This window comes from Cebus imitator, unplaced genomic scaffold (assembly GCF_001604975.1).
Source record: "Cebus imitator isolate Cc_AM_T3 unplaced genomic scaffold, Cebus_imitator-1.0 Scaffold222, whole genome shotgun sequence".
Taxonomy (NCBI): Eukaryota; Metazoa; Chordata; class Mammalia; order Primates; family Cebidae; genus Cebus; species Cebus imitator.
This window is the reverse complement of record NW_016107537.1, coordinates 1,292,748-1,310,841: the sequence shown is the minus strand read 5'-3', so window position 1 is coordinate 1,310,841 and position 18,094 is coordinate 1,292,748. Positions and strand designations below refer to the sequence as shown.

The 18,094-nt window shown below is 41.3% G+C and overlaps 1 protein-coding gene across 3 annotated transcripts in view; it reads left to right on the top strand.

Annotated features, from left to right (window-relative positions):
- The window catches only part of POLR1B (RNA polymerase I subunit B), a 39,000-nt gene that overhangs the window by 10,127 nt on the left and 10,779 nt on the right, over positions 1-18,094 (top strand). The window contains exons 1-7 of one of the 3 annotated variants that reach the window (XM_037727190.1): positions 270-359; positions 1,397-1,533; positions 2,304-2,527; positions 3,183-3,354; positions 8,983-9,154; positions 10,388-10,669; positions 15,285-15,418. In XM_037727190.1, the coding sequence (XP_037583118.1) occupies positions 1,405-1,533; positions 2,304-2,527; positions 3,183-3,354; positions 8,983-9,154; positions 10,388-10,669; positions 15,285-15,418 (1,113 nt within the window). In that variant the 5' untranslated portion in view covers positions 270-359; positions 1,397-1,404. Of the gene's footprint in view, positions 1-269; positions 360-1,396; positions 1,534-2,303; positions 2,528-3,182; positions 3,355-8,982; positions 9,155-10,387; positions 10,670-15,284; positions 15,419-18,094 lie in introns of those variants that run through there. The other 2 variants (XM_017549814.2, XM_037727188.1) reach the window with 2 other exon arrangements.

Sequence of the window (18,094 nt, the reverse complement as noted above, 5' to 3'; positions counted from 1 at the left end):
GGTATGATCACAACTCGCCATGGCCTTGACCTTCACAGGCTCAGGTGATCCCCCCACCCCAGCCTTCCAAGTAGCTGGAACCACAGGCACGTGCCACCATCCCTGGCTCATTTTGTAGAGATGGAGTTTCACCATGTTGCCAGGCTGATCTCGAACTCTTGGGCTCAAGCAGTCCTTCTGCCTCAGCCTGCCAAAGTGCTGAGATTACATGTGTGAGCCACCATGCCTGGGCTTTCTTTTGTTTTTTGTTTTTTTGTTTTTTTCTATTGAGTATTCCTGTGTTAAGTTTTCATAATGGGAATGGAAGAAGAAATGGAGAGATGTTAGTCAGAGGATACAGACTTGCGGTTACAAGACGAGTAAGTTCTGGGGATCTGATGTACAGCTTGGTGACGATAGTGATACTGTATTGCTTACTTAAAATTTGATGAGTAAATTTTAGGTGTCTCAACCACACGCATGCATACATACAAATGATAACTATGGGTGGTGATTGATGTTTTCATCAGTTTGATTGTGGAAATCATTACATGTATATGTATATTCAAGGTATTGTCCACTTTGAATATATATGATTTTTATCAATTGTAAGCATTTTAAAAATTACAAATATTTCACAATGGAAAAACTGCTTTCTATTATGTTTTACCTGTGCAAACTGAAAGAGCATGTGTATTTTTGTTATTGCTTACGAAGATGAAAGCTAATCTGGCTTGGCCATAGGTGGGTGTGGGTCTTGGATGTCTTCAGGTTCAGGCTACTGTGGCACACCCCTCAGGGTCTCTATCTGACAGCCACCTGGCCTCTGTTTGAGCAGTCTTTGTGACAGTGCCTAAGATAGCATGTTGCATTCTTGAGCTGCCTTGAAAGTTAAACAATTTGTCCTGATATTTGAACTAAAAATCAGATTTTAATTGTAGTCATACATACTGTACCTAGAAAAAGAGCATGTCAGAATGTCTAGTCATTTTCTTTTGCCTGAGTTGATAGTGGTGTGTCTTAGCAGTCTTTGCCTGAAACTGAAATAAACTTAAAATCTAAAATTCTGCTTTTCTCCATTGGCACTATTAGATCAAACACCATGTCTTGACCAGACTCCACAGTTTAAGAGGGATATAAAGTGCTAAACGATGTGGACTCTGTCCTGGAGGAAAACTTTGAAGTTTGCTTAAATTCATAGCTTCAGTTATTTTACATTAGTGTTTCACAGTCTGGGTAGATTTTGCATGAAGAAGACATTTGCTAAGTTTTAGAAACATTTTTGATTGCCATTCTTGGCTAAACTTAATAATTTGGCTTTAATTGTGTCTAAGGGGGTAAGATTGTTCAGAAAAAAATGATTGACGCAATTATAGAATCACTGAGTTTCTGATTTTTTTGTTCTTTGGTTCAATAGGAGTTTCAATGCACTGTGTGAGAGAAGAACATTCTGCTGTCAATATGAACCTCCACTACTTGGAAAATGGCACTGTTATGTTGAACTTTATTTACCGGAAAGAACTGTTTTTTCTTCCTTTGGGATTTGCACTTAAGGTATGACTTAATGCATTCTTTTGTTATGAAGGATTCATCGAAGGTAGTATCCTGTGCAGATTGGATGTATTCTCCTTATTAAAATAATATACTAGTTATCTACTGCTCCGAAACAAATTACCTCAAAATTCAATAGCTTAAAACATCAATAAACATTTCTGTCTCACAGTTTCTGTGGGTCAGGAGTTTGAGAGTGCTTTGGCTGGACATTTGTGGCCCGGGGTCTCAGGAGATTGCATTGAGATGTCAGACAGGACTGCAGTCATTTTGAGGACTTCCAAGGTGGCTCACTCACATGGTTGGCAAATCAGTGCTAGTTGTTGGCAGGTGGTCTCCTCATGGGGTTGCTGTCTACATGGCCCTTTCTGTAGGCTGTTTGAGGCAGCCGTCTTCCTCCACATAGTTAGCTGAGAGAACAGAGAGCAGAAGATGCAGAAGGCAAAAGCTGCAGTGCCCTTTGTGACCTAGCCCTGGGAGTCTCCCATCATCTTTTCTACCACATTCTCTTGGTCAAGCAGTCCAGCCTTGATTCAGCATGGGAGGAAACTACACATGTTTATGAACACCAAGAGGTGAAGACCCTGGAGGCCATATTACTGTCTGGCTATCATACAAAGAATGCTTTATTTTAGAGTTTACTTTGGTTCAGCATTAGCAGAGTGCTAATTTCCTTGGGTATTAAGAAAGAGAAGATAATTGTTACTGAATAGATGAAATATTTTAGTTATTAGTGAGAAATTAAAAAGAAAACCTTTTATTTTCTATTCTAGGCACTTGTCAGCTTTTCTGATTATCAGATCTTTCAGGAGCTCATCAAAGGAAAAGAGGATGATTCTTTCTTTAGAAACTCTGTTTCTCAGATGTTAAGGATTGTAATGGAAGAGGGTTGTTCCACACAAAAACAGGTCCTTAACTATCTAGGTGAATGCTTCAGAGTAAAGCTCAGTGTTCCTGACTGGTACCCAAATGAGCAAGCTGCGGAGTTCCTGTTTAAGTATGTGTGCTTTGCCTGAACTGTTTTTGAAGGGGCAGAGGGCTGTCAGTGGTTCTTTGTATTCATTGCAGTTTGGGTGGGTGAGTCATCTGGGAATGAGAATGGATCTTGTGGTAGAATTCTGCTCCTTGCTAGCTGGGGGCTGCCTTTGTTTTTGTGGCTGTTCTCACCTTTATTTTTTTAGTAGTCGTGTTTTATTTTATTGTCCTTTTTAACTTTTATTTTGAAATCATTTCTGACTTCCAGGATAATGTCCAAATAGTACTTTGGACTCTTATATTCACAAATTGTGAACATTTCATTAATTTACATTTGCTTTTTTACTTGCTGTGTAAACAGATGTACATTTTTCTTTCTGTACTGTTTGAAGGTTGCAGGCCTTGTGTCTCTATTTCTTCAAAGCAAGGACTTTGTCTTATATAACCACTGTATAATTACTAAAGGAGCCAGCTCCATACCAGTGCTGTCCAGTACGTAGACACACGCCACATGATGAGTACTTCAAATGTGGCCAGTGCAGGTCAAAAACTGAATGCTTAATTTTATTTAATTAAAGTTAAGTAAGCATGAATTAGGGATCTTGGTTAATAGAGCATTAAGTAGCATTACCAACTAGATTGTTTTAAACTTTTTTTTTTTTTTTCTATTTTGACAGCCAGTGCATCTGTATCCACTTGAAATCCAATACTGAAAAGTTTTATATGCTTTGTCTCATGACACGAAAGCTCTTTGCTTTAGCCAAAGGAGAGTGCATGGAGGACAATCCTGATAGTTTAGTGAACCAAGAAGTCCTTACACCGGGTCAGCTCTTCCTTACGTTTCTGAAGGTAAATGTATACCGCATCCACCCTTGGCCTGTGGTACCACTTGTGGAATGGTGTGACTGTCCAGCAGTACTGTTTTCTGCGTGTTTATAGTTTATAGTTTTGGCATCTTGTGTGGTCTTTTTGTTAATTCATTTAGCAGTAGGGAAATCAAAAATCCTAGCTTACACCAGGTTTGGAAATTTGCTTAATAGTTTTAAAGACCATGTCAAATCTTGGTCATAGTGTTAACGATAAAAAGCAAGTGGCCTATATTCAGACATATGGTTGATCCTCATTATTTGTAGGTTCTGTGTGAATTCACTCATTGACTAAAATTTATTTGTAACCCTGATGTCACTGCTTGGTACTTTCATGATTATTCACACACATGACACAGCAGTGAAGAATTTGTGTTTCCCGAGGCAAATGTTACAACTGAGGTATGGCAGGCTAACACTGCTTTCGTGTTTCAGCTCATACTGTAAAGAGAGTCTTTTTTGAGGTGTATTCAGTGCTGTGTTTTTCATAGTGTCATACTTTTTATTGGTGACTTTTCTTTTTGAGACAGGATCTTAGCCTCACCTCCCAGGCTCAAGAAATCCTCCCACCTCAGCCTCCCAAGCAGCTGGGACTATAGACATGTGCCACCACACCCTGCTAATTTTTAATTTTTTTGTAGAAACAAGGTCCCACTGTGTTGCAAAGGCTGGTCTCAAACTCCTGGACTCAAGTGATCCTCCCATTTCAGCCTCCCAAAGTGATAAGATTGCAGACATGAGCCACTGCGCTTGGCCAGTTTTTGCAGTTTATAGTGGTTCCCAAGCATAGCCCTGAAGTGCTGTCTAGTGTTCAGTGTTAACGGATTAACAAGGTATATTAAATAAGGTGCCTTTCAACAAAAGCTTGCATTAAACAAAGTTGTACGGTGATCCGTTGACCAGATGTTATGACCAGAGACTTGCAGGAACCCAGCCCTATATTTCTCCCTAGGAGCAGTGGTTTTGTATGTGCTACTGCAGTGTTCACTAGAACATAACTACTGTGAGAGTGAAATTTGCCTGCAAATGTATATAGAGAGAAAGATGGCATGACACAAAAATGATTTCATAAGAATATTGATTCAGTGGCATTTTATGTTTTGTATCTTATCCCCCAAAAGATGTAATCTAAGGGGTAATGTAGTGTTATGGATGATGGAGAGAGCTGAGGTAAAAATCTTTCATTTTTTATGTATTTATTTATTTTTTTTGAGATGGAGTGTTGCTCTATTGCTCATGCTGGAGTGTGGTGGTACAATCTTAGCTTATTGAAACCTCTGCCTCACAGGTTTAAGTGATTCTCCTGCCTCAGCCTCCCAAATAGCTGGGACCACAGGCACCTGCCACCATGCCCAGCTAATTCTTTTTTTCTGTTTTGTTTTGTTTTGTTTTGTTTTTGAGATGGAGTCTCGCACTATTTCCCAGGCTGGAGTTCAGTGGTGCGATTTGTACTCATTGCTGTCTCTGCCTCCTGGATTCAAGCAATTCTCCTACCTCAGCCTTCCAAGTAGCTGGGATTACAGGCACGCACCACCAAGCCTAGCTAATTTTTGTATTTTTAATTGAGACAGGTTTTCATCATGTTGGCCAGGCTGGCTTTAAACTCCTGACCTCTGGTGATCTGCCTGCCTTGGCCTCCCAAAGTACTGGGAATCCAGGCATGAGTCACTGCGCCTGGCCAATTCTTTATATTTTTAGTAGAGATAAGGTTTCACCATGTCAGCCAGGCTCGTCTCGAACTCCTGACCTCTGATTATCTGTCCGCCTTGGCCTCCCAAAGTGCTCGGATTACAGGTGTGAGCCACTATGCCTGGCTTCTGATTTCTTTTCTTTTTTTCAAGACGGAGTCTTGCTCTGTTGCCTATGTTGGAGTGCTGCCACAATCTCTGCTCACTGCACCCTCCACCTCCCAGGTTCAAGTGATTCTCCTGCCTCAGCCTGCCAAGTATCTGGAATTAACAGGCGCATGCCACCACACCCAGCTAATTTTTGTATTTATTTAATAGAGACAGGGTTTCACCGTGTTGGCCAGGCTGGTCTCGAACTCCTGACCTCAAGTGATCCACCTGCCTTGGCCTCCCAGAGTGCTGGGATTACAGGCATGAGCCACTGTGCCCAGCCTTCTAATTTCTTATCTAGGCAGTAATTCTTATTTACATTCTTCCCAAAAGGTAATAATTTTTGTTTCTGTTTCCTCTGTCCATAAAATTAGATTGAAAAATTTTAGCAGCCTAGAATTTTCCTGACAAATACTCAAAGCAGGCAGCAGCTTTCTCTTAATTAATTTAATCTATTATTAAATTGACTTTTCAGATAAAGGTTAATTTACGTTTCCTGTCTACTGGAAGTGAAGCATCGGTGGGCTCATTGTATTCCACACTTAGAAATGCGTCTTCATTTCACATCAATTCCTAATTAGGAAAAAAAAAGAAAAAAAAATGAGACCGGGGATACAGTGGCTTGTGCCTGTAGTCCCAGCACTTTGGGAGGCCAAGGCAGAAAGGTAACTTTAGCCCAAGGAGTCTGAGACCAGCCTGGACAACATAGGGAGATCTCTACAGAAATAATGAAACTATTGGCAGTGGCTGGGTATGGTGGTTCTTGCCTATAATCCCAGCACTTTGAGATGCCGAGGTGGGTGTATCTCCTGAGCTCAGGAGTTCAAGACTAGCCTGGGCAATGTGGCAAAACCCTGTCTCTACAAAAAATATAAAAATTAGCTGGTTGGGGTGGCTTGTGCCTGCAATCCCAGCTACTCAGGAAGCTGAGGCAGGAGAATTTCTTGAGCCTGGGAGGCAGAGGTTACTGTGAGCTGAGATCATGCGACTGCACTCCAGCATGGGCGACAGAGCAAGACTGTTTCCAGAAAAAGCTGTTAGCTGGTCATGGTGGTACGTGACTGTGGTCGCAGCTACTTGGGATGCTGAGGTGGGAGGATCCCTGAGCCCTGGAGGTCAAGCCTGCAATAAGGTATGATCATGTCACAGCACTCTAGCCTGGGCGACAGAGCAAGACTTTATCTCAAAAAGAAAAAAATATCTGATGCAGTGGCTTACACCTATAATCCCTGCACTTTGGGAGGTCAACATGGGAGGATCACTTGAGCCCAGGAGTTTGAGACCAACCTGGGCAAATAGCCCAGAGACAAACTCTTGTCTCTACAGATAATTTTTTTAAGAATTAGCCAGGCCTGGTGGGCCATGCCTGTGGTCCCAGCTACTCAGCAGGCTGAGGTAAGAGGATTGCTTGAGCCCAGGCAACAGAGGCTACATTGTGCCATGATCACGCCAGTATACTCCAGCCTAAGTGACAGAGCAAGACCTTGTCTCAAAAAAGAAAAGAAATGAATCTTCTGTAGCAAGGCATTACTAAGGTGACCTGTTTCAGGAACGGTAGAAACAAAGGGAAGGGAAATTGGGGCTTTTTCAGAGAATTCATTGCTCAGTATCTGATTTCCTTACCAGCTATGTTAAAGCTTTTAAACCTTTGAGTTTGGACCATGAAAACAATCTTCAGAAGATACATGATCATGACATAAGATGAATTATAGACTCTTAAAAATTCATATTTTATTTACATTGAAATAAGCAATATAAAATTGAAAAACGGCAACCATATTTTCTGTATTATTTGTAGGTAAACCATAAAACACTTGAGTTAGCTTTTCCGGTTTTGATTTTAAACCCAAATAAGGAAGTAGACATAGTTATGAAAAAAGGCAGAACACAGATAAATCAGTTGTCAAGATCCAGGGCTTCTGATTCGATGTTGACCGTGAAACTGAAGTGTTCAGTGTATACCTGATAAAAATGTTTATGACACAGGAAGATGTAGGCTCAAGAAAGGAATCTAAACAGCAGCCAGCAGAGGTGGAGCAGCAATGCCAGGCTCTTCCATTTAAACTTGATCCTCTAAGTTCACTTGATAAGACCAAACCTACGCTGACACCCTTGTTGGGTGAGCTAACAGCTTTCTTCATTCTCTGGTAATTCGCTTACCTGTATGTTACAGACTTTTAGCAGTCTACTTACAAATCCTACTAGTGTGTAGTCAGTTGTAAGATTCTTTATAACATTTTATAAATGTATTCCTTCTTCCCACACCTTTCCAAAATTTATTCCTTCAAAGTACTGAAAATTTAATATCACTGCATCACAGTGATACTAAGTGCAGTGTCAGTGCCAGAGAATATACAGAAATGAAATGTGGCACTTCCAGTGCTGTCTCCTGGAAGAATAGTTAGGTCTTCAAGTGTGAGTGTTCAAACATGAGTAAACAGGTGGATTATCACTAATCAATGGCTAATGTGTTGACTCGGGGGCCTGCAGAAAAAGGTATTCAGTGATCAAGTGACTTATGTACATCTTCCAGGTTTTCTTCCAAATATCAGATAATAGGAGAGAACCTATTTCAAACATTCTTTTAGGCATTTTCAGTGATTTCTGAACCTCCCCATAGGAAGTGCTGGTGGTGTATAGTCTTTTTTTCTTTTATTTTTAGTTGACATGTAATAATTGTACATATTTATGGGGTATATTTCCATATATGTAAATAATGTATAATGATCAAATAAGAGTAATTAACACATTCCACGTCAAACATACATCATATTTTTGTGTTGTGAACATTCAAAATCCCCTCTTCTAGCTTTTGGAAAATATACAATAGGGCTGGGTGTGGTGGTTCATGGCTGTAATCCCAGCACTTTGGAAGCCAAGGTAAGAGGATTGCTTGAGCCCAGGAGTTTGCGACCAGTCTGGGCAACAAAGTGAGACCCCCATCTCTACAAAAAAATTTAAAAATTAGCCAGACATGGTGGCCTATGGTCCCACCTACTTGGGAGGTTGAGGCAGGAGGAGCCCTTGAACCCAGGAGGTTGAGGCTGCAGTGAGAAAATATACAACAAATATAATTAACTGTATTCAACCTACAGTGATTCAGAATACCAGAACTTGTTCCTCCAATCTAGCTGTAATTTTGGAATTGCAGCCTTCTTTAGCCATTTCACTGAGTGTTGGCAGCATAGATTAAGATGCGCTGTGTTCACGTGATTGGTTTTGGGTGTATAACAAGTATAACAGGTGAAGGAGTGTGTGACATTGAAGAGCTATCCTTTCTGCACCTGCAAAACCCTTTCAGGTTTTTGGTTTTGATGTTTTTCATATCCAGTGTATTTTAGTGGACCTTTTTGTTAAAGGTTGTATAGATTACACGGGAATAAATATGAAGTTTGTGATAATTACAACACATACTATTTTATTTTATTGAGATAGGGTCTTACCCTGTTTCCCAGGCTGGAGTGCAATGGCACAATCATGGCTCGCTGAAGCCTTAGACTCCTGGACTCCAGCGATCCTTCTGCCTCAGCCACCCAAATAGTTGGAACTACAGGCATGCCCCACCCCCTTACCCACTCCCTTCTCCCTAATTTTTAAATTGTTTGTAGAGATGGGGTTTTGTTTCACCATTTTGCCCAGTTTCATGTTCTCTTGGTGTCAAGCAATCCACCCAGTTCTGGGACTATAGGTGTGACCACCACACCTAGCTCACATACTACTTTATATTAAAGTTTCTAAAATAAGTTTTTATTAAATGTTTTTTCTTATTTCAGGAAAAACTGGAAGGTTGGTTAGTGTCTATTAAAATAGCTTTTGATAAGAAGGCTCAGAAGACCAATGTGTCCATGAACACTGACAATTTGATGAAGATTTTTACTATGGGACTAGACCTTACAAAACCATTTGAATACCTTCTTGCTACAGGGAATCTGCGTTCTAAAACAGGTAAAATTAAATAGATCGTTTTAGTTATGTTTTTTAAATTGTTTGCTTAATGTAGATTTGCCTGTCCCTAGGAGTTTCTTTTTAAAAGCAAACTTAAAAAAAATAATTTCTCTCAACTATGACTTTGACAGCTATCAGTCTGAAGGGCTTTAGACAAGGTGTCCGTGTAGCTAAAATTTAATTCAGATAACCAAATACATCCCCTCTGCCTCCTTCTAGATAACAAAAGACTACTTAGACCTCTGAGGAAGGCTTACCTCTTAGGAATTCTGGATGGGTTACTGTACATTCCCATCTCTAAACCAGTTGCCTTGCTTCAGAGTGACCTGAGGGGCCAGGTGCGGTAGCTCATGCCTGTAATCCCAACACTTTGGGAGGCCAAGGTAGGAGGGTCACTTGAGCCTAGGAGGTCAAGGCTGCAGTGAGCTATGATTGCACCACTACACTCCATCCTGATGACAGAGCAAGACCTTGTCTCAACAAAAAAGAGAATGACCCTAGAAACTTTAAAAGTGGTAATTGGGAATCCAGAAATGTTTTTTTCTTTTCGTTTTTGAGTCAGGGTCTCACTCTGTCACCCAGTCTAGAGTGCAGTGGCAGGATCATGGCTCACTGCAGCCTTGACCTCCTAGGCTCAGGTGATCCTCCCACCTCAGCCCCATGAGCAACTGTGACTACAGGCATAAGCCACCGTACCCTGGCTAATTTTTGTATTTTTTGTAGAGACGGGGTTTTGCTATGCTGCTGAGGCTTGTCTGGACCTCTTGAGCTCAGGTGAACTGCCCACCTCGGCCTCCCAAAGTGCTGGGATTATAGCGTGAGCCACTGTGCCCGGCATGTTTTTTTTTTTTTTTTTTTTTTTTTTTAAACCTATGTTACTGATGCTGATTCTTTCATTGGCCTGCTCAGTTGCTTGTGTATTTTCTGACCCTCTCAGATGAGTTTAATTACTTGCTATTTTATTAACTCATTTAACGTTCTCCCACAAAGGAGGCTCAGAAGTAGTAGAGGAGTTGGGGAACTAATTGGGGCTAATATAGTTTGTGAAATCTGGGGATTATTTTACATATTTTTTTGTGTGAACTCTTCCACTCATCAGAGCTAGGAGAATAAATGTCATAATAACTCATTCTGTGATCTGTAGAATGCTCTGAGGTTTTGTCATCATAAAGACTCAAAAATTTCCATTTTTTAAAAGTTTGGCCCATTTTTAGTGACTTCTGTTTTATTAAGGTCTTGGCCTCCTACAAGAATCTGGACTTTGTGTTGTGGCTGACAAGCTGAACTTCATACGCTATCTCTCCCATTTCCGCTGCGTGCACAGAGGGTCTGATTTTGCCAAGATGAGGACCACCACGGTACGCAGACTGCTGCCAGAGTCTTGGGGCTTCCTTTGTCCCGTGCACACCCCAGACGGGGAGCCCTGTGGCCTGATGAACCACCTAACTGCCGTATGTGAGGTTGTCACACAGTTTGTGTATACGACATCTATTCCAGCTTTACTCTGCAACTTGGGTATGTAGTGTACAGCGATAAACATCTTATTTGGTTATGTGGTTTTTAACCTGTTAAGTTGTGCAGCTTTTGGAGAGACTTTAAGAATTCTTTTTTACTCTTCTGTGTAGGAGTTGGGCTGCTTTCTTGGATCCTCTATAGAAGGCTGAATGCGTTCTTTGAAAGTGAAAACAGGAGAAACTAAGTGTTATAGGTGTGGGGTGTTTTCTTTCAACAACAACAGAAAAGATAATGGAAGTGAGGATCACTTGAGTCCAGGGGTTTGAGGCTGCAGTGAGCTGTGATTCTCCTGCTGCTGCTGCACTTCAACCTGGGTGACAAAGTGAGACCCCGTCTCCAAAATAAAAAATAAATGAGGCTGGATGCGGTCTCATTTTTTTGAGATGGAGCACTTTGGGAGGCCAAGGTGGGTGGATCATGAAGTCAGGAATTCAAAACCAGCCTAGCCAAGATGATGAAACCCCATCTCTACTAAAAATACAAAAATTAGCTGGGCGTGGTGATGGACACCTGTAAGCCGAGCTGCCCAGGAGGCTGAGGCAGAGAATTGGCGTGAACCCGGGAGGCAGACGTTGCAGTGAGCTGAGATCACGCCACTGCACTCCAGCCTGGGCAACAGAGCGAGACCCCATCTCAAAAAAAAAAAAAAAGATCAGTAAGAATGATGCCAAAGTGTTTGAAAAAAGACTTGACGTTAATGTTGGAAGTATAGAAGCTATTGAGTAGTTTTTTGGCTCATTCTCCTTGCGTCTCATGTTGGATCTTTGCATTTGTAAGTAGAAAACAGTGTTGGTTTGCAGGAGGACTGTTTAAAAAGAGGTTTTCCAGTCTACCCTGATGTCATCAGATAGATAACCTTTTTTTCTGATAACCTTATAGCTGTTGTCTGTGTCTCTGCTTTGGCTAGAAAGCTATCTAATCCTTGGCCTGATGCTTGATTTGAATTTACCTTCATACTTAAAGATGTCAGCCTTCTCTGCAGTCTTCTAGTCCTAGGGTTCCGCATTTGTGATTTAGAGACTAGAAATGTTCTGTCTTTGGTGATCTGTGGACAGGGTCTCCAGTGGGATTAATATTTATACAGTAAAACTTCCAGTTCAGGGGGATCAGGTGATAGGTATTCTCAAGCAACTAGAAGGGCATTGACTCAAGAAAGTTCTGCTTTAAAAGTACTCTTCCAATTAGAGTGGCCTGGCCAGGTATGGTGGCTCACGCCTGTAATCCCACCACTTTGGGAGATCAAGGTGGGCAGATCACTTGAGGTCAAATGTTTGAGATCAGCTTGGCCAACATGGCAAAACCCCATCACTACTAAAAATTCAGGAGTGAGACTCTGTGAAAAAAAAAAAGAGAGAGAGTGAGAGTGGCCTGTAAGAAGAGGGCCCCACAGAAAGTAATCAAGAAATACTAAGGATTTAGAAGATGTAATCAGTGTAATTTGAAGGGTTATCCTCTACGAGGAAAAGAATTTTGTTACTGGTGATTAAAAATGTCAAAGTCCAGGAGAGGGTAGAAAGGAGAAAAAAATAAAATGGAGCAGTAGAAAATATATCCAGCTGCAGAAAAAAGAGATGGGGGAGGGATTTTTGCCCTGGTGCTGGAGAAGACAGAACTGCTACCTAACTTTTGATAGAGTTGTTCACATTGGGATGACAGATGAAACCCGAAGTGGACACCCTGTGACACTCTAACAAACACTTGATGTCTTCAGAATGCATTTATGGTTCATGGAAGAGTATTCCTTTTTTTTACTTAATTTCAGGTGATTATTATTTGTAGTACTTGTCATCTTTAAAGTCATCAGTGAATTGAACCACTGTGCCTAGGGGAAGTACAGAGTTAGGTTCCTGAGAGCCTCTGGTTACATTTTTGTCAGCTGATCAATATGTAGCCTTGTTTTTTGTGTGTTTCTGTTGGAAGACACCCTTTGAAAATATATATTGTTCGTGTGGTAACACTGAATTCTCAGCCCACAGCACTGTAACTGTAAGCTTATCTAACACACATTTTTTTCTGTTATGCACATCACAGCCTTTTTGCATATGTGAATGCTATGCAGTACTTCAGTGCTGCGCTTGGAGGCAATCTTTTTTTTTTTTTTTTTTTTCGTAGAGATGAGGTCTTGCTGTGTTATCCAGGCTGGTCTCAAACTCCTGGCTTCAAGCATTCCTTCTGCCTTGGCCTCCAAAAGTGCTGGGATTACAGGTGTGAACCACCATGCCTGGCCTGGAGGCTATTATTAAAACATTGAAATCACAGCAACAAAAAGGGCACAAATGCTAAAAACGTGCCACTGATCAGACTGAGCAAAGGATGCTTATATACAGCATCAGCTGACAAGACGGCATGGCATCGTCTTGTTTGACTTCAGCTGTGGGAAGCATTCACATCAGGGACTCAAATCTTTTTGCTGCATGTCCTGGAATGACTTTGAAAGCATCCCTAGTTTGAATTTTGTGGTTATAGATATAATGTAGCAAGTAGGCAAATGTGCACAGCATCACATGCTACAGAGAAATCTTTCTTGGAAGGAAGGCTCAATTGATGTGACAAACTTCTTTGTTTTATTTTAAGAAATTGTCATCAGGCGCAATGGCTCACACCTGTAATCCCAGCACTTTGGAAGACCGAGACAGGCAGATCAGCAGAGGATCAATTGTAGGATCAACTGTAATTACATTTTGCGGGTTAATGCATTTACATGGCTTAGAAATCAAAATATTAAAAAGATATGCAGTGAAATGCTCCCTCCCTTAGGCCCCTGTCCCCTTACTACTCTGCTGAGGACAGAGTTGCTAGTTTCCTGTGTGTCCTTGCTGAAGTGATTTAAACTTCAGCAAATCCTTCAGGCTTACCCCGGAGATACTGCAGGTTTGGTTCCAGAGCACTGCAGTAAAATGAGTCATATGAGTATCTTTGTTTCCCAGTGCATATAAAAGTTATGTTTACACTATGCTGTAGTCTGTTAAGTGTGCAATAGCATTATGTCTTTTTAAAAAAATGTAAATATTTCAATTTTAAGAATACTTTATTGCTAAAAAAAAAAAAAAATATTAAATCATCCGAGCCTTCAGTAAGTTGTAATCTTTTTTCTGGTGGAAGGTCTTCTTTAGGATTACTGGCTGCTGACTGATCAAGGTGATGGTTGCTGAAGGTTAAGATGGCTTGTGACAACTTCTTTTTTTTTTTACTTTTTTTGAGATGGAATTTCACCCTTGTCGCCCAGGCTAGAGTGCAGTGGCATGATCCCAATTCACTGCAACCTCTGCCTCCCGGGTTCAAGCAATTCTCCTGCCTCAGCCTCCTGAGTAGCTTGGATTACAGACACCCAGCATCTCACCCAGCTAATTTTTTGTATTTTTAGTAGAGACGGGGGTTTCACCATGTTGGCCAGGCCGGTCTCGAACTCCTGACCTCTGGTGATCCACCTGCCTCAGCTTTCCAAAGTGCTGAGATTACAGGCGTGAGCCACTGTGCGTGGTGACAATTTCTTAAAATAAAGAAGTTTGCCACACCAATTGAGTCTTCCTTTCACAAAAGATTTCTCTGTAGCATGGGATGCTGTTTAATAGCATTTTACCCACAGAACAGATTATTTCCAAGTTGCAGTGAGTCCCCTCAAACCCTACCTCTGTTTTATCAACAAAGCTTATGGAATAATCTAAATCCTTTAAAAAAATTTTTTTTATTTTGTGCCCCTCTCCCACACCGGTCTGAATCCTTCATTGTCATTTCAACAGTGTTCACAGCATCTTCTCATTTCTTGAGATCCCATTTCAGGAAACCATTTTCTGCTGGGTACAGTGGCTCAGGCCTGTAATTCCAGCACTTTGGGAGGCCAAGGTGAGAGGATTGCTTGAGCCCAGGAGTTCAAGACCAGCCTAGGCAACATAGGGAGATGCTGTCTCTACAAAAAAAAAAAAAAATTAAAAATTAGCCAAGTGTGGTGGCACACACCTGCCAGCTACTCGGGAGGCTGAGGTGGGAGGACTGCTTGAGCTCAGGAGGTTGAGGTTGCAGTGAGCCATGATCATGCCACTGCACTGCAGCCTGAGCAACAGAGGAAGACCTTGTCTCAAAAACAGAACAACAACCAAAAAAAAAAGCATTTTCTTTGCTTATTCTATAAGAAACAATTCCTCACCTGTTCAGTTTGGTTATGGGCTTGCAGCAATTCAGTCTCAGTCTCTTGACCTCATAATCCGCCTGCCTCAGCCTTCCAAAGTGCTGGGATTATAGACATGAGCCACTGCATCTGTCCTTGTCTTGATATTTCTACCACATCTACAAATACAGTAGTAACATCAGAGATCATTAATCACAGATCACCATTACAGGTATAATAATAATAAAAATATTTGAAATACTGCAAGAATTACCAAAGTGCCAACACAAAGAAACAAAGGGAACACATGCTGTTGGAAAAGTGGCATTGATAAGCCCGCTTGAAATATCTTTGAAGTGCAATTAAAAGAAATAATGCCTGTACCTGTTTTAGAGACAAGGATAATTTGATATCTGAACTGATCCAGCAGCTGTTGACCCCATCTGGAGGGAATCTGGAATGTTGGATAAAGCATTCTAATGTGATTGTGCTGTTTGTTCCCTTTACCAGGGGTCACTCCTGTTGATGGAGCTCCCCACCGACCGTACAGTGAGTGCTACCCTGTCCTGCTGGACGGCGTCATGGTTGGCTGGGTGGATAAGGAGCTTGCTCCGGGCATCGCAGATTCTCTTCGTCATTTTAAGGTGGGCTTGAGCTTTGTGAATTGTCCTATCCCTTGACCTTAGGTTTTCAGTTCTTTTCTAGTTTTGGGGTTAACCCTTGGGCAGTCTAGAGTGATCAGGTGGTCAGGGGTCAGAATGTCCAAAATGGCTGTGCATTCCCTCTGGTGACAGAGGCTTGCCTTATACTGGTTTCGTTGGTTGGGTCAGTGACAGATATTTACCCATATACATTCTTTAGTAGTTTCATTGAGGCACCCCAGTCTGCTTATCTAACTAATTTTAACCTTTTTCCTCCTTAATAGTAGTGGCATCTGAGGGATCTCAAAATACAGATATTTCCATAATATTCAAAATACGCAAAGTAGAAGTTACACTCCATTGCCTCCTAGGTTTTGAAAATATATCTTTAAAAAGTAGAATGACATTCTTTGAATAACTTATCTTTGGGATTTCCACCTAGTGACAAGTATTTATTGTTTTGATAATGGCCATTGAAAGAATTGTCCTTTGGCAACATGGTGGGTTTGTGGTTTATATTCTGTTCTGTGTTATTTTAAAAAAATGTTTAGCCGGGCGCGGTGGCTCAAGCCTGTAATCCCAGCACTTTGGGAGGCCGAGGCGGGTGGATCACGAGGTCAAGAGATCGAGACCATCCTGGTCAACACGGTGAAACCCCGTCTCTACTAAAACTACAAAAAATTAGCTGGGCATGGTGGCGCGTGCCTGTAATCCCAGCTACTCAGGAGGCTGAGGCAGGAGAATTGCCTGAACCCAGGAGGCGGAGGTTGCGGTGAGCCGAGATCGCGCCATTGCACTCCGGCCTGGGTAACAAGAGCGAAACTCCGTCTCAAAAAAAAAAAAAAAAAAATGTTTAAGCTAAATTTTAGTTTTAGTTTCAGTGCTCTGTTGGTCACTTGGGTTGTTTCTACCTTTTGGTCATTGCAAATAACACTGCTGTGAACATGAGTGTACAAATATCTATTTAAGTCCTTGTGCTTTTAATTCTTTTGAGTATATTCTTAAAAGTGGAACTGTGTGGCTCATTCGATAGAATTTTACACTTAGAGCAAAGATGTTTGATCAGTACATGGGACCCTCCTATGTACACATTACCCAAATCCACCAGTTACTATGCTTTGCCCCACATGGTTTATCTTCTGTATGCTCTTTATAATTTTTTTCTTTTGAGCTATCTGAGAGCAGTATTCAGACATTGTCCCGTTTTCCATAAAGATTTTAGTGTATTTTTTCTAAGAACAAGGACTTTTCTCTTCAATAACCACAGTATGTTTCTGAAAATCGGAGAAGGTCATATGGTTGGGATCCATAGTTGACACTCAGATTCCACCAGTTGTCTCAGTAATGTTCTCTTTTTTTCTTTTCTTTTTTTTTTTTTCTTAAGAGATGGGTCTCATTCTGTTGCCTAGGCTAGAGTGCAGTGGCACAATCACAGTTCACTGCAGTCTTGATGTCCCAGGCTTAAGTGATCCTCCTACCTCAGGCTGCCAAGCTGCCTGACCACAGGACTGCACTACCATGCCTGGCCACCCTGGCAACTCCCTGACCCAGTCCTTTGGGTTGTTACGGAGGCTTTATTACATAGGATGACTGATGGAATCCTTGGCCATTGGTGATTAGCTTAACCCCCAGCCGCTATCCCCTTCTTGGAGGTTGACGGTAAGGCCGAAAGTCCCAATCCTCTAATCCTGGCTTGGTCTTTCTGGTAACCAACCCCATCCTGAAGCCACCGAGATGCTGCCAACCACCAGTCTTTTGTTTCAGTTTTTTGAGTCAGAGTCTTGTGGTTCAGTTTCCTGAGTAGCTGAGACTACACGTGCGTACCACTATGTCTGGCTAATATTTTGTATACTTAGTGGAGGCGGGGTTTCACCATCTGGGACAGGCTGGTCTCCTGACCTCAAGTGATCCATCCGTTTCAAGTGATTTTTGTCATCTGAATAGCATGCAAAAAGACATCACTTTGCAAAGTGTAAGGATTTTAGGAATTGTGTGCCAGGAAACAGAGTGGAAGACCAAATAGATACTTCACAATATTACAGCTCTCCTGTAATTTAGGTTTATGTTTTGCTTCCTCATGATGAGATTCACATTCTCAGGAAGCACATGGCGTTGATTTGTCCGATTACGGGTCATGTTAACTGATCCCTTCAAGGTTGTGTTCTTTAGGTTAATTCACATAGTTTCTGTTTTCTCTGTAACAAGTAACTTGTGGAGAGATAGTTGAAAGCTATGTGGAGCCCCTTTTCTTCACATTTTCACCCAGCAGTTGATGAATTATCTGCTGAATTACTATTCCATTGGTGGTTCTTTGATGAGTTAATATTACTACGATGGTTACCACACGGTGTTTTCCCCCCACCATCATTCGTTCTATCTCTATTAGTTGCTATTCTGTAAGAGAGGGCTTTCTTTTCTATTAGTTATTCATTTATTTATGTTAGCACAGATTTATAGATGCTTGTTTAATTTTGTGAGTATTGTTGCTACTTATTTTGATGCTCAGAGAGTATGAGATTTGATCAAGTGTATAGTTCCGTGGTATTAAGTACATTCATGTTGTTGTGCAGTCATCACCATCTTCAGAACTTTCTCACTGTCACAAATGGAAACTCTGTACCCATTAAAAAAATCATTCAATCATTCCTTTTTTTTTTTTTTTTTTTTTTGAGGTGGAGT